Genomic DNA, 16,616 nt, shown 5'->3' on the forward strand with positions numbered 1-16,616 from the left:
AAAACCAGACTCCAGTCTTCAGGAAGAGCAGTAAGCACACCGAGCCAGCTCCTGATTGTTTTTTTTTCTCCTGAGACAGTACCTCACTGTAGCTCAGACTGAAGCTCGCCATGTAGCTGAGGCTGACTTTGAACCTGCCTCAGCTTCCTGATTGTTGGGGTTATGGGTATGTGCTACCGACTCCTTAGATAGATGTGTTTCTTGGCACTGGTCAGTGGTGGTGCGTTCTCATCTTTCGTGTGTGTCTAGATTGTCATACGTACGCAGACACAGGTACAGACGTGTGCACGCACGCACGCACGCACGCACGCACGCACGCACGCACGCATTACCACTGGGTGTAGGACTTAAGGTGAGGCCTGTACTTGTAACGTGCTCCCTGTTAACAAAGGTGCTGTTGACCACAGGCCATCCTGTGAGGATTAAGGGCCATGGGACACACAGTCGAGTGGGAAAGCTTGGAGGTGGTTGGTTCCCTCTGGACCGTGGCATCAGTGTGTCTCTGTGGCTTCTACAGTGCCCATTCAGACCCTCGGGCTGCAGAGGTCCTCAGACCTGCAGAAGTGTCCACCAGCAGCAGCCTCGCACGGGGAGAGGTGGCGGGGCTGGTGAAAGGTGGGCAGCGGACAGCTGCGGTGACTGTCCCCAGAAAAACCTCTTCTGACGTGGACTGTCTTCAGGACGTTAGCCTAGGCACTGGAAAGGCCTCAGAGCCGATCCTAACTACAGTGACCTCTTGGGTAGCAGAAGTGGCTCTGGTTACCAAAGGTCAGCTTCCCTGACTTCCTGTTCCTGCCCTCCTCTTACTCACTCCCTGACCTTATGAGCAGTCCTGCCCTGACTTCCTGTTCTGGCACATTTTTAGCAGCAGTTGGAGCTCTTTTTATTCTTAGCAGTAGTTGCGGGTTTTGTTATTTAGACAGGGTCTTGGCATGTATCACGGCTGGTCTTTAACTCACTCCATAGACCAGGCTGGCCTCAAACTCCTGCCTCTGTCTCTCAGGTACTGGGATTACAGGAATGCTGTGATGACTGTCACACCCCCACCCAGCTGGTTTTTGAGACAGGATTTCACTTTGTTGCCTAGGCTGGCCTTATAGTCCAGTCTGGCCTTAGACCTCAGCCTCAGCCTCCCTGGTGCTGGGAATATGGGCACGCACCACCACACCAGACTCTTAGGAATTGTAGATGAGTAGATGAGTAAGATTCTGAAAGAGGGGTACACACTTGGTCGTGTCTGGTAAACAGGTACTGTGCCAACTTCAGAGAACCAGAGGAGAGCCGTGGACTGCCTCAGGCGAGAAGCCTGTTCTGATTAAGTAGCTTATTTAGGGGTTGTAAATGGAGGCTTTTCTCATTTCACTCCATCTCCAAAGAATCACTCAGAGGCTTATATTAATTACATATGTCTGACTGATGGCTCAGGCTTATTACTAGCTAGCTCTTACATTTTAATTAATCCATATTTCTTTTCTTTTCTTTTTTTTTTTTTTTTTTTTTTTTGGTTTTTCAAGACAGGGTTTCTCTGTGTAGCTTTGCGCCTTTCCTGGATCTCACTTGGTAGCCCAGGCTGGCCTCGAACTCACAGAGATCCGCCTGCCTCTGCCTCCCAAGTGCTGGGATTAAAGGCGTGTGCCACCATTGCCCGGCCATATTTCTTATCTATGCTTTGCCACGTGGTTCATGGCATGTTAGCTCCTTTTCTACATGTCTGCTAGCTGTCTGCCTTGACCCTGCCCTTCTTCCTCTCCAACTTTAGTTTGATTGTACCGCCTAACCTTATTCTGCCAGGCTATTGGCCAAAGCAGCTTTATTTATCAACCAATGAGAGCAACATGTATTCACAGTGTACAGAAAGACCATCCCACAGCAGGGGGTGTTTCCATTCTGAGCTGTGGCTGACATGGGGACATAACTTCTCCTAGGTGGGTCTAGCTGGGCTTTGTCTGTGTCAGCCGGTCTTTTAAGTGCTCCAAGTGCTCCTTTGATTCTGATGTCTTAGACATTCTTAGACATTTGGGCTGCGGCTTCTGTTTTTCAGATTCACATTGACATTCCAAGGACGAATCCTCTCATTCCATTGTTCCAGCAGCCGCTAGTCCAGGAGGTGAGTGGATCCCTGCTGTCTGGTCCTTCTCCTGCCTGGGCCCAGTGGCTCCTGTTTGGTACCCCATGTCCACGGTTTCAGGCGTTCTCATCTGCCCTTCATAACAGGCCTGGGTACCAAGTAGTGCTTTGCCCGAGCCTAGAAGCAGTCAGCATACTACCTTAAAATTCCTGTTCCTAGGTTAGTTCTACCTTTTTTTTTTTTTTTTTTTTTTTAAAGATTTATTTATTCATTATGTATACACTGTTCTGCCTGCAGGCCAGAAGAGGGCACCAGATCTCATTACAGATGGTTGTGAGCCATCATGTGGTTGCTGGGAATTGAACTCAGGACTTCTGGAAGAGCAGGCAGCACTCTTAACCACTGAGCTATCTCTCCAGCCCGGTTTGTTCTACTTTTTAAAGCTGGAATGGTGATTTTTTTTTTTTTTTTAATAAAATACATGCATCAATTTGCTATTCTCTTCCCTTTTTGTACACAGTGGGTAATTAATAGTACCTAACTCAGTGCATCACATGTGTTTCCAGGTATTTTTCCATTTTCCCAACTTTAATTTAGTACCCATTAACTCATAATCCCCTTTCCTCTACCACCACGATTCTGTTTCTTGTCTATGGATGTAACCACTCTAGATACCTCAAATAAGTAGAATTATATAGTATTTGTCATTCTGTGTCTAGTTGAATTCACAGTGTCAGAAGTCCCTTCATTAAAAATTTTTATTATACGTATGTATTTATATTGTGGAGGGCACACCATGGTACGTGTGTGGAGGCAGGGGACCACTGACGAAGGCTGGTTTTCTCCTCCCACTGTGTGGGCCCTGGTCATCAGTCTTGTCAGCAGTTACCTTTACCCACAGAGCCACCTCTCCACCCGTCCCTTGATTTTAACTATTCCATCGTCATTGCTAATATTCCATCACATGAATAATGTGGCATGTATTGTGGACACGTGGCTTGCTTATCCCTTTCGGCTGTGGTGGTTAATCTATAATGAACACGGCTATGCAAATACGTTGTAGACCATGTTTTAAATTCCATTGGAACTAAATCCAGAAGTGACAGTGGTGGCGATGTTTCAAGACCTCGAGTTGCTGGAGCACATGGAAGTTTCCAGTAGGACCTTTAACTTCCTCGAGCAGGGACGATCCCCCGGGGAGACCAGCAGCTTCCTTTGCAGCTCTGCTGAGGTCAGGACATGGAGTGGCAGGGCTTTTGAAGCGAGCTTTTTGCTTCTTCATAATAGAGAGGGACGGTGGGAAGACTGATCTGTAGCTCTGGATAATATCCATATTCCATGTAAGGACAGAGGTCTCTCCTGCTGGGATCTGTCGTAACTTTGAACACCAAAGGGAAGATTGTGGGGTGACGCCATTATCTCACCTGAGATGCGGCACAAAGGAAGTGGAAATGCACTCCTTTCCTCCTCTCAGTCTCTGAAGGCTCAGCCCTGCTTTCTCCCCTCCACCTTTCACCCCCATATGCCCGCTCTCATTTTAGAGGTGTGGATAGCGGCTTACCAGGCGTCCCCTGCTGGTGGAGCCTGGATCCAGAGATGGAAAGCCACACTTTCCGGTTTTCCTTGCACCCCACTTGTGTACAGGGTGTTGTCATTTTGAGCAAATGGAGGCACAGAGACCTAAGCAGCCCCGGTGCTGAAAGGCTTGCAGACCTGATGATGCTCCAGCACTGTGGGGAGTGAGTCCGACTTGCCCCACTGGTGGAGGAGCTGGTGTGGGAAACCCTTCAGGCTATCCTCTTCTCCCTGAGGGGCAGTCACTGCAGACTTCTCCTGTAGCGCAGAGCCCTGTTCCCCAGGCAGCCAGGCTTCTTGTCTTCATTTTGCATCTGTCTGGCCCCTTTCCAGTGTGATGTGTGTGTGTCTACGTCACTCATTCTCCTGACTTGAACAGCCGGTCACTGAGGCTGAGGCTTTGGGGTAGCAGGTGCCCTTCCTTGTAAGTCCTTCTGAAAGGCCAGTCTGAAGACAATTGTTTGCTTTTTGTGACACTGGGGATCAAACCAGGGCCTCTCATGTGCTAGGCAAGTGTTCCAGAGCAGGCACCAGGTCAATACAGGGAACAGGGATGCAAGGAAACAGTAGGGCTGGGAATTCTTGCCTTTTTTTTTTTTTTTTTTTTTAAAGAAAAGAGTGGGTCTAGCCTGGGCTACATTTTGTTTTGTTTTGTTTTTCGAGACAGAGTTCCTCTGTCTTCCTCAGGTTTGTCGCTTTTGGAGCCTGTTCTAGAATTCGCTGTAGAACAGGCTGGCCTCGAACTCACAGAGATCCACCTGCCTCTGCCTCCCGAGTGCTGGGATTACAGGTGTGCATCACCACTGCCCAGCCGTTGGGCTACATTTCAGAGGAAGAAGGGGGTCCTTTAGCAGCAGAGGAGCGAGTGCAAGAGGACTCCCTTCAGAGGTTTAATAAGACAAGGACACCACACCTCCCTCAACCACGGAGGACACATGAAGAGCCCTGTTGGAAGCGGGGAGGCCAGCCCACTTCTAAGGGGTGCTTGGTTCTGGCTGTTGGCACAGGTGCTCCCCAACTCTGCTGCCAGATTCTCTGGGAGGGGCTGACAGCCTCCAGTGTGTCCCTGGGTTCCTTACATCGTCCTTACCCTGGATGACCGTCTCCCAAAGCTGCCCAACGTTTCCCTTCCATCATTCTTGGAAGTCCTTGTCTACAGGCCTGGCTGGGGTGGGGTGTGCTGTGGGTGCCATCTCCCTCCTGTGTGTGTCACAGAGACCCGGGAGAGCACAAAGCTGTTCTCCAGAAGCCCCAGGCCTGGGGGTCATGGCCACCAGGGCAGAGCGGTGAGCATGTGTCATTGGATTGAGAGAAGATGGGGAGCTCAGAAGGCCCAGTGCCAGCCTCGGGCACCTGCAGGATGGACGGGCAGGACTCTGTTAAGGGGCCATGAAGATCTCTTTTGTCCCCAACAAGCCCTCTGGCTTATTTTAATTGGTACATATATAACTCCAAAGACTCTCTCATGGGGTCCCTGGCTGACTGATTTCTCTGTCTCAAACCCCGACTACAGAGGCCTGTGGGACTGTATCTTTTTATTTCTGGGTTATTGCATTGTTTATTTTGGGGGGACATGTGCACGCCATAGCATGTGTGTGGAGATCAAAGGACAGGTTGTCAGGAATCATTTTCTCCTTCTGTAATGTGGGGATTGGAGACTAAACTCCGGCTGTCAGGCTTAGTGGTGAATGTGTTCACCTGCTGATCTGTCTCACCAGACTTTCCCAGCTCATGTGTGGTTACATCCTGATGCACGAAGGACTTCCTGCAAAAATAGTGTCACCAATCCTAGTCAGACTGAACCAGAAAAAAAAATTGTTTTTTAGATTTTATCTTACGTGTATGGGTATTTTGCCTGCATGTATTTATGTGTACCACATGCATACCTGCTGTCTGGAGGTCAGAAGAGGGCACTGGATCCCCTGGTGTTACTGATGGTTGTGGGCCACTGTGTGGGTGCTGGAGTCTTGACTACGGAGCCATCTCTCCAGCCCCAGAACTGAGTCTGGACCTCTTTCCCTCTCAGTGGGGAGAGGGAGAGTGGTGGAGGGTGGTGGAGGGTGGAGGAGGGTGGAGGAGGGTGGTGGAGGGTGGTGGAGGGTGGTGGAGGGTGGAGGAGGGTGGTGGAGGGTGGTGGAGGGTGGTGGAGGGTGGTGGAGGGTGGAGGAGGGTGGAGGAGGGTGGTGGAGGGTGGTGGAGGGTGGTGGAGGGTGGAGGAGGGTGGTGGAGGGTGGAGGAGGTTGGTGGAGGAGGTTGGTGGAGGAGGGTGGTGGAGGGTGGTGGAGGGTGGAGGAGGGTGGTGGAGGGTGGTGGAGGGTGGTGGAGGGTGGTGGAGGGTGGCGCTTCCTCTAGCTCCTTTGTGGTGAAGGAAGGCTTAGAAAAAGACACCAGGGCTGAGGTGATGGCTCAGAGGTTAGGAGCACCGACTGCTCTTCCAGAGGTCCTGAGTTTAATTCCCAGCACCCACATGGTGGCTCCCAACCATCTGTAATGAGAGCCGGCACACCCTTCTGTATATGTAATAAATAAATAAATCTTAAAAAAAAAAAAAGACACCAGAGCTGCCACGTGCAGTACCTTGCTCCTAGAAATAGAGAAGTGGCTGAGTGTGTAATCTCCATCTCCGTCGTTTCCTGTTTTATGTCGTGGTCACCAGACACTGAAAAGGTAGAGGGTGAGGAGTCCTGAGCAGAACAGCCTGTGTGTCCAGGCTCTGCATTTCTCTTCCTTTGTCCCACAGCATTTTAAATTTTCCTGAGGCCTTTCACTAATCCCCAGATAAATGGTGACTGGGTAAGTGGAGGAAGAGGGGTGTCCAAAGATTAACACCCCCCCTTTCCTTCTCATCTCCTAGATCTTTGAGAGAATTCTCTTTATCTGGGCCATCCGACACCCCGCCAGTGGGTATGTCCAGGGGATCAATGACCTGGTCACTCCGTTCTTCGTCGTCTTCCTCTCGGAATATGTGGGTAAGAAGCACACGCCGTGTTGCGTGTGTGCCCCTTTCCCATGCCATCCGCTCGTTTGTTTCCCCAAATGTGCCACTGGGGGCCGTGCCCTGCCAAGAACGACACAGGCAGCCCTCTGCTGTACCCAGAGCTGTCTGGGCGGCCGAGGCGGCCTGGAGTTCATCTCCTGAGAAGATCTCAGATCCCACCTACAATCCCGCCTCTCCAGAACAGCCGAGCGGGTGCTTCTGTCCTCCACGAGCAGACGGACAGCTTGATGGGGGCATTGGGGTATTTTTAGGATTCTCCAACTGTGTCTCAGACCCAGTGCCCACGTGGACATTGGAGATTAAGTACCAGCATCCAAACTCTGAGGCAGATCCTCCGACCTTAGTGCCTGTGCTCTCTCTTCTGGTGACGTGATCATAGCTGAACTCAGAGTCTTATCCTTGGTCTCTGATGGGCCGCGCCGCCCTCCATGTCACAGTGGGCAGCAGTTCTGTGGGACTTTTGTGTATGTGCACGGGCTGCTTGTCTGTCTACCCTGTGACTGCAGAATGTTTGCCAATGCTCTCAATGGCCAGAAGAGGGCAGCAGATCCCGTGACACTAGAGTTACAGGTGCTTGACCCGCTGCCCAGTGTGGGGGTTGAGAATTGTACCCTGGCCCTCTGCAAGAGCAGGAGGTGCTCTTAACCACGGAGCCAGCTCTCTACCCAATTGCTTTTTATCGTCTTTAAATGTATGCGTCTCTTTTAAAGAAAACTTCTGTTATTTCATGTATACAAGTGTTTGCCTTGTCTGCATGTGTATTTGTGCAGCATGTGCATGCCTGCTGCCTGTGGGGCCCAGAAGAGGGCGCTGGTCTCCTGGAACTAGAGTTATAGACGGTTGTGAGCCACCATGTGGGTGCCGAGAATCAAACCTGGGATCTCTGGAAGAAAACTCTCTCTCTCTCTCTCTCTCTCTCTCTCTCTCTCTCTCTCTCATTAATACTTCATTTTCTTGTATGTCAGGAATTGAGACTTAAAATTACTATTCCAGCTAAATGGCAGATTCTTTCAACACCATATATAAATTGCACACCTTTTCTTTATCTCTCTCTACTCCTTTTAAAAACACTTCTTGCTGGGCAGTGGTGGCGCACGCCTTTAATCCCTGCACTCGGGAGGCAGAGGCAGGCGAATCTCTGAGTTTGAGGCCAGCCTGGTCTACAGAGTGAGTTCTGGGACAACCAGGGCTACACAGAGAAACCCTGTCTTGAAAAAACCAAACCAAAACAAAACAAACAAAAAAACCCAAAAAACCCCACACTTCTTTAGTGTGTGTGTGTGTGTGTGTGTGTGTGTGTGTGTGTGTGTGTGTGTGTGGTGTGTGGTGAGGACAACTTGCAGGAGTCAGTTAGCTCTCTGCACCATGTGGGTTCCAAGAATCAAGGTGGCCAGCACCTTGCCTGCCAAGCTGTTTCACAGACTCCTAGAATCGACATTTCAAACCTGAAACCTTATTGTGCCCTGCCTCCTTACCCTCTGGGTGACTCCTTCCTGAGAAGCCGCCCTCCTTGAAGCCCTCTAAGACCCCAGGCCTACTGTCCCATCATGTCCGCCTGGAACTTACTGGCACCCCGTAGCTGAGTTATCTCCAGTAGCACTTCATATGCCACTATTTCCCTCTCCCCTCCATCACCAGACTCTCATGCTTGGAGGCCAGAGACGATCTGAAGATCCCCCTCCTCCCATGCCTTCCTTGTGGCTTCTACACGTACATACATATCCCATGGTTTGGGCACAGGATACTCCAAAACTAGTGGAGCTGTGCCAGGCGTGGCCACGGGGGGCAGTGTATCACACTTCTGAGCTGCACCCAGTGAGTGTCAGGTCCGTCTCCGAACTTATGACGGGGTACACTTAGGGACTGGGACGGTGGCCATGCGCAAAGCAAAACATCCTGCCTTCCACTCTTAGATATTGGTTCAAAGAGAATGAAAACTTATAACTCCTACAAGACAGAGCAAGAATATTCACAGCAACTTTATTCACAAACAAAAGCTGGAAATAACTGCACTAGTCATTCGTAGCTATTCATGCTGTGGGGTAGTGCTCAGCCACAAAAGGAGCTGCTCCTGATGCATGCATGGGAAAGCTGTCATGTGGTTACATTTATACAGAGCCCAGAAGCGAACAAAACCCGTCCGCAGCGCTGGAGGTCAGAACCCAGGGCTCTTTAATGGGGTCCCCAGGAGTGGGTGAGGAAGAAGCTCTCCTACATTTGTCATGGAAACTACTGTCCCCATTTTACTGTTGTTCACCACAGATGTGGGGACATACAGAGCAGACCTGGGCATGTGTGTATGTTTGTGCAGGTTTGTGTGGACAGTGTTCCTTCAGAGAGCTCTCCTCCTAGCGTCTGAACTGGTGGGGGCTCCTTCAGCCTTTCTCTGAGGCCCCTGTCCTGTGCCACGGCTGCCTGGCGGACCCCACCGCAGGCAGAGTGGCTGGCTCTTGTCTTCTCCATCTCCTTTCTCCTGGAAGCCGCTGGGATTTGCAGTTTGCTCCTCTTACTTCTCTCTTAAAGGCTGAGAAAATTGTCCTAGCGCTGGTTCTCAACCTGTGGGCCGTGACCCCCTTGCCAAGCCTCTATCTCCTAGAATATGTATAATCGTAACAGTGGCAAAATTGCAGTTATGAAGTAGCAGTGAAAATAATTGTATGGTTGGGGCCACCACAACACAAGGAACTGTATTTAAAGGGTCACAGTGTTAGGAGGGTTGAGAACCACTGACCTAGAGTGAAAACAAACAAACAAAAAGACCTGTATTTATATATATGGTTGGGAGAGACAGATGCTAAGTTGGAAAAGATGGGCAAGTGCTTACTAGGTTCTGTGAAGTGTTGTCTGTCTGAGCCTGTTTTGTGTGGTAAGGACAAAATGCCCTCAGGCCTCTTGGCCGGTTTTTGGAAGAAGTGGCCACACCATCCGGGTCAGGATAGTAGCCCGGAGGGAGGGAGGTGTCGGATACCGTAGGTGCAGTGACCAGGTGCTTTACCGCAGCCTCGGCAGCTTCCACCTCGGTGGAGTAATTCTGACCAGCAAAGCAGAGCTAACTGTCAAGAGACCAAGAGATGCTGCTGGCTGGTCCCCAGAGCCGAAGGCAGTGAGGAGATGATGAGGAGATGGTGGCGGAGCTGCGTCTGGAGAGAGAGTGAGGCAGTTGGAAGTTAATAAGGAAGGAGGGAGGCCCCAGGTCTGTTTCATCCAAATAGTGTGGACGCAAGACAGATCCACGCTGACTTCCAACACCTGGCTTCCGTGGCCACTGCTGAACAGCTGAGTCCCACGGAGAAGAGCTGTGATTCCTGTAGTCAGTGGCATGAGGAGTGACTGACACTCTGAGGACATGTATCTGGGACTGTGGGGGTCCAGCCCCTCCATAGTCCCCTCCCAGGGTCTGGGAAGAATCTACAACCAGCTGATAATTAATCTTTGATGAAAAGAAATGAATCTATGTACATGAAATACCTTAGTCCATATACTTCATTATTCTGTGTCAGTTACAAGCTTATACTCTGCTCTCATATTTAGCTCCTTTCTTGCCCAATATCTCTTTACATTAATCTGCTGTCCCCTCTAGGTTTTATCTTTATTCCTTCATCTAGTTCTGTCTCTTCTAGGTTCTCATCCATCTAGTTCTTTCCCATATCAGCTCCTCTCCCATCTCCTTCTCTCTCGTCTTGTTCTTCCTCATCTTGTTCTTCCCCATCTGGCTCTTCCTCATCTTCCATCTCGTTCCTCTAGTACTCTCTTCTAGCCCTTCAATCTAGTTCTTCCCCATCTCAATTTGTTCCTCTCAAGTTCTTACCCATCTAGTTCTTCCATTTTCTTTTCTCTTCTCCGTCCTCTTGTGCCCAGGGAGTTCCGGTATATATACACTTACAAGCAGTAATCCCTTGGCAGTGCAAAGCCAGGCTTCCAGGGTCAAACGGAGGGGTGATAAGAATCACATAGGGAGGCAATAACCGTTAATTATCATGTGCAACCCCAAAGGGAAGTGACTAATGGGGAAATGGATTAACTAAAGGCTAAATTCAGGTAATATCTAAGAAGAGGGATCTTATGTGCTCAACTATAATCTTAAATGTGATTGGTAGAAAATGTTAAGAATCTATAAGTTGGTAGGTCAATGGGAAAAAATAAAACTGTCTTCTTTTTTCCTGTGGCTCATACCTGCCCAAGCTATCTGCCATTTTTCTGCAGGGTGGGAGAAAGTGTGCTTGGTCGCTAGGCAACCTGTGCACAGCTAGATGCCTCTGGTGATAGTTAAAGGGAGATCTGGATAGTTAAAGGGAGGTTTGGAAAAGGAGGAAGTTAAGCTTAATTGGCACATCTGCCAGGCCTTCTCAAACAGGTAGCCTGGATGCTTAAGTCTGTTCTTAGAGAGTACAGAGGTATCTCTGATAAAGTACTTTCCTCCATCTGGGGATGGACCTGGCTGGATGCTGCCAATGATAATTACAGGGAGGCTTGAACTGGGGTTCTGGCTGAGCATAGCTGTCAGTGCAGAATGTTATCTAAATATTCCTAGAAGTGGTTAGGTAGGGAGTTAGAGGTCTGTAAAGTTAGTAAGGCTGTAAGAAAGGAGGGTCCGATCTAAATTGTGTAAAGCTATTACTTAACGTCCACCTGACCTAGGTGGTGTCTCCTTATGGAATTTACCTTAAATCAGGAGACTTGCATGTGGACTGTTATTACTGCTAGTCCTTGAAAGTGGCCAAAGGAGATATCTGATTCCAGAGAAAGCCTTTCCTGAGGCTGTTCTCCAAATACCTGGAATGTGTATGTCCAGAGAGTGATCAGTCTACACTGTTAGCCCTTCTTAGGGAAAAGTCAATTGGGAAAACTATGAAGGCACACATGATTTTCATAACAGAAGACAGCTGATATATAACAAGCCAAATAACACCAAAAACTCCTTGGAATTTGGCTTCCTCTGGAGGAATTCCCTGATCCCTCCAGGTAGTGACTTTGCCATAACCAGCTGAGTTCTTATGATATATTCCTGCGGCCCGCAGCAGACATGGGCCCCACCCGGGACCCTAGCTCGCTCTTAAAGCTGCTCCTTGGAAGAAGCAGCTTCAGGTATGACAGGCAGACAGGGAGTGTGTGAAGTCCTCCCTGCCATGTGAAAACTGCTGGAGTGCTGAACTGAGTGGTATCCCTGTGTGGGAGTGTTCCCTGAGGGTCCACTGCTGGGTTTCCTGTCACCGAGGGGGTGAGTGCTCCCTGAGGGTCCACTGCTGGGTTTCCTGTCACCGAGGGGGTGAGTGTTCCAGTGGCAGGTATGGCCTGTCAAGTCAGGGTATATCAGACCTAGCTTTCTCTCCAAGCAGTGAGCGCCACCTGTCCCTGGCAATCATTAGAAAGTCTTAGAAGGGCAGGCGGTGATGGTGCACGCCTTTAATCCCAGCATTTGGGGGGCAGAGCCAGGCAGATCTCTGTGAATTCAAGGCCAGCCTGGCTGAATTGATGAGCTCTGGATCCAGTGAGAGACCTTGTCTCAAAAACAACACCCCCTCCAAAAAAAAAAAAAAAAATGACTGGCCAGTGAGCTTCAGAAATCCCCATCTCCACTGCAGTGTTGGGATGATGATGCTCACTATTGAGCATGCTCACTATGGAGAATGCTCACTGTTGATGCTCCTTGTTGAGCATGCTCACTGTTGAGGGTCTGACTTCTAGACAGCTGCTGCGGTCCAGCCTCAGACCCTTATGCTTTCATGGCAGGTGCTTTATCCTCCTGGCCTCAGCCCCAGTGCACTGTGATCAGAAAATACTGTGCAAGGATCCTTTGGTTTTTGAGACAGGGTTTCTCTGTGTATCCCTGGCTGTCCTGGAACTCACAGAGATCCACCTGCCTCTGCCTCCCAAGTGCTGGGATTAAAGGTGTTCGCCACCATGCTCAGTTTATTCAAGGGATTCTTATGAGTCTAGTTTCAAAAGAAAAGAAAGGAAGGAAGGAAGGAAGGAGGGAAGGAGGGACGGAGGGACTGAGAACCAGTGAGGCCCTCTGCAGTTGATGGCTTTGAGTGTCTGAGCCCCTTCTGATCACAGAGCTGGGATTGCCCTGGGACCTCCCAGGGCTCTGGAAGTGCCTGGAGCAGTGAGCCGCCAGCTCTGAGGAGAACTAGCCGTTTCTAACTAGCCTGTTAGTGAGGCTCCTGTTGCACCAATTGATCTGGGTAAGAGTTCTGAGTGCAATCAGCGTTGACTGGAGCCACCGCTCCAGTGCATTTTACCAGCCGGTCAATAGCCATGTTCTCGTCCAGCCCAGAGAGGGCAGTTTTGTTTTCATAAAGAGCTGTTTGGTGTCCTCCTTTGGATGCATTCCTCTTAAAATAGCCATAAAAACCCCTTAAACTCACTCCCTGCTGCCATAACATGCATGACAACCAGACAGGCCCTCGCCTGAGGCAGAGAGGCTGGCGAGCTTTCCTGTTGAGCTCCAATTATGTGTGGAGTTTCCTCAAGTGGACGCTTAATGATCCTTCTGAACAGATTGTTTATGCTGAATGAAGCCCTTCAGGGTCCCCTCCTCCCTTTCCAGCGCTTTTCCCAGTAGGCAGAGAAAGAGCTATGCACGCCCACCCCCAGGAAGTGCAGTAAGCTATCCCACTCCCCACCCCCGGAAGTGCAGTGAGCTATCCCACCACCAGTGAATGCCAAGGGCACATGGCTGACCACAGCCCCCCAACCTGAGGCCCCCAGACGGGGTTCACTTCATCTGTAGTCCCTCCCCGCCTCCGCATAGCTGAAGGTTTGGAGATGGTGCAGTTACTGAGTGAGCACCTTGTCAACTTGTGACTCCTTGTTAAATGTGATTTTTCCTACTTAAAACCGAAAGATAGGAGCAGAAAGCTGGGAAATAGGGCCGGTGAGGGGGCTCCTCAGGTGAGGGGGCCCCTCAGGTGAGGAGGTTGCCACCAGCCTTAGGACCTGAGTTCAATCCTGGAATCCATACGGTAGACGGAGAGGACCAACTCCCCCAGGTTGTCCTCTGACCTCCACAGGAGCATTGTGGTACTGCTGTGCATGGGCGCGCGCGCGCGCGCACACACACACACACACACACACACACACACACACACACACACACACGATAGGTGTGTGCATGCACACACCACATACACACAAATAAATTAAAATGAAAAACAAACTTTGAAATTTGATTTTTTTCCTTTGTTCCCCAAGACAAGGTTTCTTTGTGTAGGCTGTTCTGGAACTCACTCTGTAGGCCAGGTTGGCCTTGAACTCACAGAGATCCACCTCCCTCAGCCTATGAGTGCTGGGATTAAAGGCATGCGCCATCACCACCTGGTTTTGACTTACTTTTTAGGTATACTTTGGGGTGGTGGGTTTGTCTCTCAGATTCAGTGTGGCTTCAGATAATAGAGAGCAGACGTCAGTGGCTCCAACCAGACAGTGGTGTGTTTGTCCTTCCCTAGTGATGACCGTAGAATCCCGGTCAGCAGCGGTTAGCACCGCGCATTTAACTGTCCTCGCCTCGTCCCCGGGCTGGCACTGGTGTCACTGCTCATTAACAGATGATGAGCTGAGGGACAGAAAGCGGTGCTATGTCCAGAGTGACCGAGACAGTGAGAGGCACAGCCCAGACTGAGTTCTGCAGCCTGGCTTCAGAGGGAACCCTTCACCACAAAGCACGCCTGTTGCTGGAGGGCTTCTCTCCAGGTTCCACCAAGCCCCGCAGCCCCACAATTCACATATAAAATAATCACTCAGACGCTTATATCACTTATAAACTGTATGGCCTTGGCAGGCTTCTTGCTAACTGTTCTTATATCTTAAATTAACCCATTTCTATAAATCTATACCTTGCCACGTGGCTGGTGGCTTACCAGCGTCTTTACATGCTGCTTGTCCTGGCGGTGGCTGCAATGTCTCCCTCCTTCTTCCTGTTTCCCCAATTTTCCTCTCTCCTTGTCCCGCCTATACTTCCTGTCTGGTCACTGGCCATCAGTGTTTTATTTATTTATTTATTTTTTTTTTTGATTTTTCGAGACAGGGTTTCTCTGTGTAGCTTTGCGCCTTTCCTGGAGCTCACTTGGTAGCCCAGGCTGGCCTCGAACTCACAGAGATCCGCCTGGCTCTGCCTCCCGAGTGCTGGGATTAAAGGCGTGCGCCACCAACGCCCGGCTCCAGTGTTTTATTTATATAGAGCAATATCCACAGCACACGGCAGGCGGCAGGTCTGGCGAGGCAGCCCCACCCCGTTGTCTCCGGGCCCTCCACTGTCTCTGTGGCTCTGCTCTGTGTGCTTGCCGGCCCCGCTTGTAGTGTGCTAGGACGCTAAAGCGACCAGGTTGAAGGACCCCAGGTTACTAGAAGGTTGGACACAGTGGCACACATCTGTAATCCCAGCCCTTAGGAGGCAGAGGCAGGAGGATCGTAGGTTTGAGGACACAGCCTTGATGGTGTAACAAAATGCTATCACAAAATAATAATAAATAATAAAAATATCAAAATTATAGAATTTTAAGAAATTATTGGGGCTGGAGAGATGGCTCAGAGGTTAAGAGCACTGGCTGTTCTTCCAAAGGTTCTGAGTTCAGTTCCCAGCACCCACACAGTGGCTCACAACCATCTGTAATGAGATCTGGTACCCTCTTCTGGCCTGCAGGCACACATTCAGGCAGAACATTGTATACATAATAAATAAATAAATAAATCTTAAAAAAAAAATCATTGACCTGGCGAGATGACCAGCAGATGAAAACACTTGCTGAGCAAGCCCAGCCACCTGAGTTCAGATCCCCAGAACCCATGGAAGATGCCAGATGTGGTGGCGTGTGTCTGCAATCCAGCATGCCTTCAGTGGGATGGGAAGGCAGAGACAGGAGAATCACCTGGAATATGCAACAGGCGGGAACAGGAGAGACCTCCCCTCAGCAGGGTGGACTCCTGAAAAGTGCTCTCTGTCTGCCACGGCCATGTCCCCCACATGGGCACACAGCTAGAAATCAGAACAGCCCTGGAAAGAGATCTCAGCAGTGTGGCTGCACGTCCAGAGGTCCCTGGATCAGCTCACAACCGTCTGTAACCACGGTCCCCGGGGATCCACGTGGTGCACAGGCGCACATGCAGGCCAGATGCCCACAAAATAAAGGTGGATTAAGGGTCGACGATGACTCAGCCACATTAGAGCATTTTTGCTCTTGCAGAGACCCGGGTTCAGTTCCCACCACCTAGATGGTGACTCACAACCCCCCATAACTCACGTCCTAAAGATTCTGTGCCATTTCTGGCAGCTGGGCACCAGGCATGCACATGGTGCACATATATATATATTCATATGTATAAAGTAAGAAAATCTAAACTTTTTTTTAAATAAGGGTTAAAAAAATCAAAAATAAATGATTATGAAGCTCTGTATTTTCCTTTGGGAAATGTGTGAGGAGAGGGGGTGTGGTCTTGTCTGAACCTTGCACCCCTGTCTCATACCTGGGGAGCTGTCGCCAAGGATGGGTTAGTGAGTCCTGTGCCCACTGGCGAGGAAGGAGCTGCCAGGGCCCGGGCCCTGGAGCCGTTCTCCGGGCAGTGTTTGTGATTGTGAGCGGTGGAGGCAGACTGGGTTCTCACCCCTCGAGGAATCCCGATGAGTGGAGGCCGGCTGAGCAGGAGTGAGCTAGAGGTCCGCACAGAAGCCTGGGGCCCCTCGGAACATAATGGTCTTCCTTATCAGGAGGAGCGTGTGGAGTCGGCTGAATAACACATACGGCCTTCCAAAACTACTGCATAAGAGTTCTTACCTTAGAGAAATGATATTTCTTAGAAGTTTTTTTATTTTAATTTCTCTGTTGGATCTTTGTATAGTATCTGATTCTTCATTTCTGTAAGGTTAGTATTGTTTTACAAAATTTTTGTTGATTTTTGGTGATAAAAGGTCAATGTGGCTCCCCCTCAAAAACAGTGTACATTTGGGCTACTCTAAAATTATGCTAACCTTAGCTTTTT

The 16,616-nt window shown here is 49.9% G+C and overlaps 1 protein-coding gene across 1 annotated transcript in view; it reads left to right on the forward strand.

The window, feature by feature from the left end:
• Tbc1d22b (TBC1 domain family member 22B) overlaps window positions 1–16,616 on the forward strand; it is a 58,660-nt gene that overhangs the window by 28,909 nt on the left and 13,135 nt on the right. The window contains exons 7-8 of the mRNA XM_006983079.4: window positions 2,042–2,107; window positions 6,498–6,612. Coding sequence (XP_006983141.1) covers window positions 2,042–2,107; window positions 6,498–6,612 — 181 coding nt within the window. The remainder of the gene's footprint in view (window positions 1–2,041; window positions 2,108–6,497; window positions 6,613–16,616) is intronic.

Source organism: Peromyscus maniculatus, chromosome 21 (assembly GCF_049852395.1).
Source record: "Peromyscus maniculatus bairdii isolate BWxNUB_F1_BW_parent chromosome 21, HU_Pman_BW_mat_3.1, whole genome shotgun sequence".
Taxonomy (NCBI): Eukaryota; Metazoa; Chordata; class Mammalia; order Rodentia; family Cricetidae; genus Peromyscus; species Peromyscus maniculatus.